General features: G+C 39.8%; 1 protein-coding gene across 1 annotated transcript; it reads left to right on the forward strand.

The window, feature by feature from the left end:
* LOC109845117 (cytochrome P450 85A1-like) lies at positions 1173 to 4515 on the forward strand. The gene is made up of 9 exons (XM_020414327.1): positions 1173 to 1717; positions 2229 to 2550; positions 2647 to 2799; positions 2910 to 3158; positions 3246 to 3332; positions 3430 to 3508; positions 3617 to 3723; positions 3813 to 3937; positions 4094 to 4515. Exons 1-9 carry the CDS (start codon positions 1527 to 1529, stop codon positions 4179 to 4181), a joined length of 1401 nt encoding a protein of 466 aa, XP_020269916.1. The 5' UTR covers positions 1173 to 1526; the 3' UTR covers positions 4182 to 4515.

Genomic DNA, 6546 nt, shown 5'->3' on the forward strand with positions numbered 1-6546 from the left:
AAATATACCAAAGTGACAAAAAGGATCGAATAACAATACCAATCTAGTAATCTAGCCTTTCGTTCACCCACACATTAGTGGGGAATGCTCACCCCTAGCCTCTCATGCCTCCCTAACCTTTTTGGCCATTTAAGCAGTAGCAACAAACTTAAAACTCTCTGGAAAGTAGAACGGGTCACCACTGCAACCTTGGCTGTCAAATCACCATCAAAGGATCTTTATGGGACCGTAGTCCTCCTTCAAGTCCCCATCCGGCCATCCCAGCCACATTTTCCCTCACTAAGCAAAGTCACAAATCACAAACAAACGCAAGAAGAATCAACGGCAACGTATGATGCAGCAAGGGGAAATTTCATGAACACGGCCAACTTTTTCTAAAGAGTCATTGACAAAGGGGAGAGCTTGTCTACCCGAAAAAAGGGAAGTGAGTTAAAATTTCCTTGAAAGGATCAAATACATCTCCCAATTCCTACTCCCCAGTACTAGTCACCCTACAAGCAGTGAAGTGTTTTTATCAGACTCATTAGCACCTATTATTAGCTCCTAGACTGCTCCCTAGTGCTGACCAGTGTGAACAACAATGCTTTGCTGGCTTAAAAGTGGGTTGTTGATGTGCGTAGCTGCACAAACTTCAAGTTTAGAAACAATTAATCACCTTTGGCAAAGATCGATTAATTAATGCTTGCTGACCCGTTCTTATTGACTCTTGGCTATGTTTTCAGTTCTTAATTTTCTCACTACCAAGTTAATTTTCTGAGTTAATTTCCAACAACAGAGAACACATGCTTGTGATAAAGGGTTGTGTTTAATGCCAACGACAAATTTTGCAAAATAACAAAGAAATGAAATACGAAAAAAATAAAATAAAATAGCAATCTGTTTATTACCTACTCTGGACTGTAGCATTTCATATATATGCATCCAAAAGCTAGGCTGCCAATACTTTTATCCAACTGAATAGATATTAGCAGATCTGCTCGAAATGCATGTGAAGATCTTGATTTTTTGTGGCAGTTGCTGTTGACAGTATTATAACAACACTAATTAAGATATATATATATATTTTAAAAATTATTTTTGATCCAGTTGTTAATTAGTGACCATGCGCCATCTTGTATATTGCTAGCAAATTTATTACTGAAATCCACTCAACCCGCTCGTATACAATCCTAAGCTCGAGCTTACCATGCGATGTGGATATCTCCACCCTCATTTACTAAGCGAGCAGAGATTTGGGTTTGGAGCCCAATGGATAGCGAGTCAAAGATAAGTTCTGAAAGTTTGGTCCCCATATTCTTTTTCTTTTTTTTTAAATTTTTTTAAAAAAGACTTTTTTTTTACTGTAGTGTTAATCAGGACGAGTAACTTCTTCTGTGGTGTATGGGGGGCTATATATACACGCACGCACCCACACGCTCTTTCAAGACCACAGACGGAAAAAGAGATAAAGAACAGAGAGCAGCCCATCTCGTTTTCTGGCTCGAGGAGGTGGAGTTGGGCGCTCAGCTCAAGGAGGCGAGCTGAGAATGGCTTTTCTTGGGGTTGTCCTCGGTCTGGGCTTTGGGTTCTTGCTTCTCTGCTGTGCTCTGTTGAACTGGAACGAGATGAGATACAGGAAGAAGGGACTGCCTCCGGGGACCATGGGCTGGCCCGTCTTCGGAGAGACCACCGAGTTTCTTAAGCAAGGGCCCGACTTCATGAAGAATCAGATGGCTAGGTGAGGTTTTATCAATGCGCTGTACAGTTTGTGCTCTTGATTAATTTAAACTTTTTTCGAACGATCGGCTGCATGAATCGTATTCTTCCATTTTTCAGTTCTACTCCAGTATTAAAGAGTTTGTAGAGGTCGATGGGTCTGATTAGTTTACAGTCACTTGAAGGAACATCATCTTGTTTTTTATTTTTTTTATTTTTTTTTTGGGGTACACTATATTTTTTTGCATTCACCTGGGACTTCAGGGGGGCATGAAGCCTTTGCTTCCCTCTGAACGGTAGTACATGATAGTGGGAAAAAGCGAGTTTGTCTCATTTAGCCTTAAGTGGCTTGGCTCTGGATTGAAGTACTCGAAGAATTTACATTTACCGTGGATTTGCATGATCGGCAAAAGATGGCCTAAAGTACTAAAAGTGGAACTAACTTTATCCCCCAAAATTTGGTCAGAGCGGTCAGTGTCTGTATATATATACGGTTTAATGATGTAAATTTATACGGGAGTATACGTTTACAGGTACGGGGCTTTATTCAAATCACATATACTGGGATGTCCGACGGTCGTGTGCATGGATCCAGAGCTGAACAGATACATACTGATGAGCGAAAGCAAGGGGCTTGTGCCTGGGTACCCCCAGTCCATGCTGGACGTGCTGGGGAGGAGCAACATCGGAGCGGTGAGCGGCTCCCTCCACAAGACTCTGCGGAGTTCGATGCTCGGTCTCGTCAGCCCGTCGATGATCAGAGGTCAGCTCCTGCCCAAGATCGACAGCTTCATGAGATCCCACCTCGGCAGCTGGAGCGACGGGGTCGTAGACATCCAACAGAAGACCAAGGAGGTGAGGTTTTAGGGCGGGCGCGTAGGTGCGTGATTCTGACTAAACACATATCGTGTAGCATGAGGTTTACGTTTCTCCTGCTCTCTCTACGTCCAGATGGCGCTGCTGTCGAGCCTGAAGCAAATTGCTAGCATTGATCCAACTAGCCCGTTTGCTGAAGCCCTCAAGGTCGAGATCTTTCGGCTTGTTCTCGGGACTCTCTCGTTGCCCATCAACCTGCCAGGCACCAATTACCACCGCGCTTTCAGGGTGAATTTTTTTTTTTTGATAAGTGAATACACCGTCAGAAAGATGGTCAAATTCTTGTTAGTTGTCGGGAAATTTATCGCTCGTTAAGCTTAACGAATTCTCTTTCGCAGGCGAGGAAGAAGGTTATAAGCATGCTGACGGAGATAATTGAGGAAAGGAGATCCTCTCCGAGCTCGCACCAGGACATGCTTGATTGCCTATTGCAGGCTGACGAAGGGTCAAAAGCAAAACTGACCGACGATCAGATAATCGATGTGATCATCGCGCTGATTTATTCAGGTTACGAAACCGTTTCCACGACTTCGATGATGGCTGTCAAGTTTCTCCATGACCACCCAAAAGCCCTTGAAGTCCTCAGGGTGAGAACGAGTTTTGACCTTGAATAGCTTGATATTTCTTTTCCGCAACTCGTTTCGGTTTTGTTGATGATCTGTTTCTGATCGCAGAACGAGCATTTGGAAATCAGGAAAGGAAAGACGCCTGAGGATGCGCTTAACTGGAGTGATTACAAGTCTATGAGCTTCACTAGAGCGGTAAGCAAATGGAATTCAAAAATGAGGGTTTTATAGGTCTCAAATTGGCCTACACGGTTCATCAAAGCTAACGGTCTGTGCGTGTATTGTATTGTAGGTGATTTTTGAGACTTTGAGAATGGCTACAGTTGTTAACGGAGTCCTAAGAAAAACGACTCAAGACATAGAAATGAGAGGTTAGCTCCCATATCACAAGATCCTCAAATGCAAAAAAGCAGCAGAGTTAAAATGTTAGCCTTAAATGAAAAACTAATGCTTGCCGCAAACTATTATTTTTCTGCCAGGATTTGTGATCCCCAAAGGGTGGAGAATCTATGTGTACACAAGGGAGATCAACTATGACCCATATCTATATCCTGAACCTTTAACCTTCAATCCTTGGCGATGGATGGTAAGTTCACCAGGAGTCGACTAATGAAATCACCATTTCGACCACTTTCTAACCTCGAATCCTTGAATGCATTGTTTCCCGAATCGCAGGATAAGAGCTTGGAGACGCACCAGTACTTCATGCTATTTGGGGGTGGAGGCAGATTATGCCCTGGGAAGGATTTGGGCATGGCTGAGATTTCCACATTTCTTCACTACTTTGTTACTAGATACAGGTATATGGCTGCATCCCTCTTATCCCTACGTACACACAACTTTTGGTGATAACGACGCGCAATCGAATGCGTCTCTAGTTGTAAGATTTTCCATTGCAACTCACATTTCTGCGGCGTCAACCTTACTAGCTTCGTGCATCTGTTTTTCATATGTAGATGCGAAGAAGTTGGAGGAGATAAAATAGTGAAATTTCCAAGAGTTGAAGCACCGAATGGTCTACACATGCGTATTTGGGGCTGCTGAGCTCTGCGCACGGCGTATGGATGTATAGATAGGTCGTCACTGATAAGTGTTCAAAAGAAATGTAGCTGGCTTCGTACGCGGGATGTTTGTTCGTCTGATGCGTTTTGAGTTCCCCTCTGATTCATTTTGTTCATAGGGAGAGGTGCACTTAGCACTCGAGAGAGACGGAGTAGTAGAGATGGTAGTCATCATAGAGTTATATAGCTATAGGCTAACTTACTGATCACTGTAAAGTTCATCCTCTTCTTCTTTTTCCTTCAGTGTGAATACCATTCGAGTCCGACCTGATCCAAGATGTCTGCTATAAATTCTATAGTTATGATGTACCAGAGTATATTACCTCATCTCTTCAGGCAGCTAATTCAAGGTTGACGATACGAGCGTCGAAGGCGATCGCATGAGAATCTATAACAAGCCGTGGCATTCAGTAGAAGCATATAAGAATGTATTAAGAGGGAAAAAGCTCAACTATATCGCGATGTAAACAAATTGTGTGCACATGATACTAAACCTCAGAACGCAGATTGAATGAATGGATATTGGCACTCCGTCTCCATCTCCTTCAACTGCAGAGAGCAGTTCTGGGCTTGGCATTTCCTCAAACAGGAAATTGGCATAATAATTAAATCCTATTTTATTCTGCTGGACCATAGAACGGAAACAGGAGAGGATGTGCGTTTGGGTTGGGTCTGGGCATTTTGTTCTCTGGTTAAGGATGGGCTTTTTGCAGAACCTTAAAATTCTAAAATGGGCCTGTCCAATGCAGCCCATCTTTAATTTATCCTGTATTTCGTCTGTCGTTGTCTTCCCAGGGCCAGTCAGCTCGGGCCTAAAATATGGGCTTTGGCCATAACAACGGTTTGCACAATCTGAACTAGAAAATTATTCATTTCATGGGTACTACATAAAGACGCAACGCAAGCTTTTACCTGACGAAAATCCAAAAATTAAAAATAAGTCATGCTTGGTTTAAGAAATTATTAGTAAATAATATATTGTACATTATTGATTCTTAAATATGTACTTACAATATAATATTTACTTATGGTATATTGATTTTCAATATATCATGCACGAAAATTACAAATGCCACTAAAATAAAAAATTATTATTAAATATCTAATATCTTGTTGGAATAACAAAAATTATTATTGGATGCAAAATTATAAAAGGTATAATAGCAGGATGGAATCACAACCGATATAAAATATCGTTTGAATAGCTCAAGTCATACGAATTGTATAAGACAATTTTTTAATCCGATAGAGAATCTCAATCAAGAGACATATTAATATGGATTTTATACTAGAAATCAAACTTTTTTTACAATCCAATCTCATATATAGGTTGGTGTATTCTAATTTACTCAATGAATAGAAGATACATAGCCAATATGTTCTATTAATTAATCTTTGTGGCCTAAAGTTGAAAGGAACAAAAAAAGTTATTGGTGATTAATCAAAAAGAAGACAAATAAAGTTTGATGATTCAACATAATTATTAACGAAAGAACAAAAGAGATGCATGATAGAGGTAAGAAAATCAAAAGGGCAAGAAATATTGAAATCGTTGGATAAGTCGACAGTACCTCTGAACTTAAAGTGCATATGAACCAAGTAATTAGTTAAGAATTAAATCATGAATATATCTAATGAACAAGAAAGCACAACTTATAACCTATATTCAAAAGAAAATGAAAAACTTATTATAAATAGCACAAAAAACTCTTTACAACATTGTGTGAGAGGAAAAAAAAATCTTTATATAGCTTTGCATAAACTCCAAAAATGAGATCATATATTCATTTTCAGCATTAAAAGATCAATAAAAGTCCTACCCGATCCACAATGAAAAAAGGTACACACTGAAAATAATCTTTGGTTCCAAATCAAATTTATACATACTCTTAAATATCAAGACTTCCAAATAATTACATTTTTCACCATTTTTAAACTTATTCATCATTTTCCACCTAGCTGCTATATATTTAGAAATTCGACCTAGTTTTAGCCATGTCAGCATGAAACTGGGTCGATTTTACAAAATATTTCGCCGCTAACTTTAGTGGATAATTACACTTCACTGAATTCTCATTCCCGTGAAGCTTAATCTCACGCTAAAGCTCCACGAGATTGGGATGGGATTATCAATCCCGTGAAGTTTGAGCACATTACAAACTCCACGGGATTGACAATCCCATTGAGATGCAGACTCACTCAAGCAGCACTCTACCATCTATCATCTCGTTCTCGATATACACATCATCTTTCACAACCTGTGATATAGTTCTCGATATACACATCATCTTTCACAACCTGTTATATATATATATATATATATATATATATACATATATATATATATA

This window comes from Asparagus officinalis, chromosome 6 (genome assembly GCF_001876935.1).
Source record: "Asparagus officinalis chromosome 6, Aspof.V1, whole genome shotgun sequence".
Taxonomy (NCBI): Eukaryota; Viridiplantae; Streptophyta; class Magnoliopsida; order Asparagales; family Asparagaceae; genus Asparagus; species Asparagus officinalis.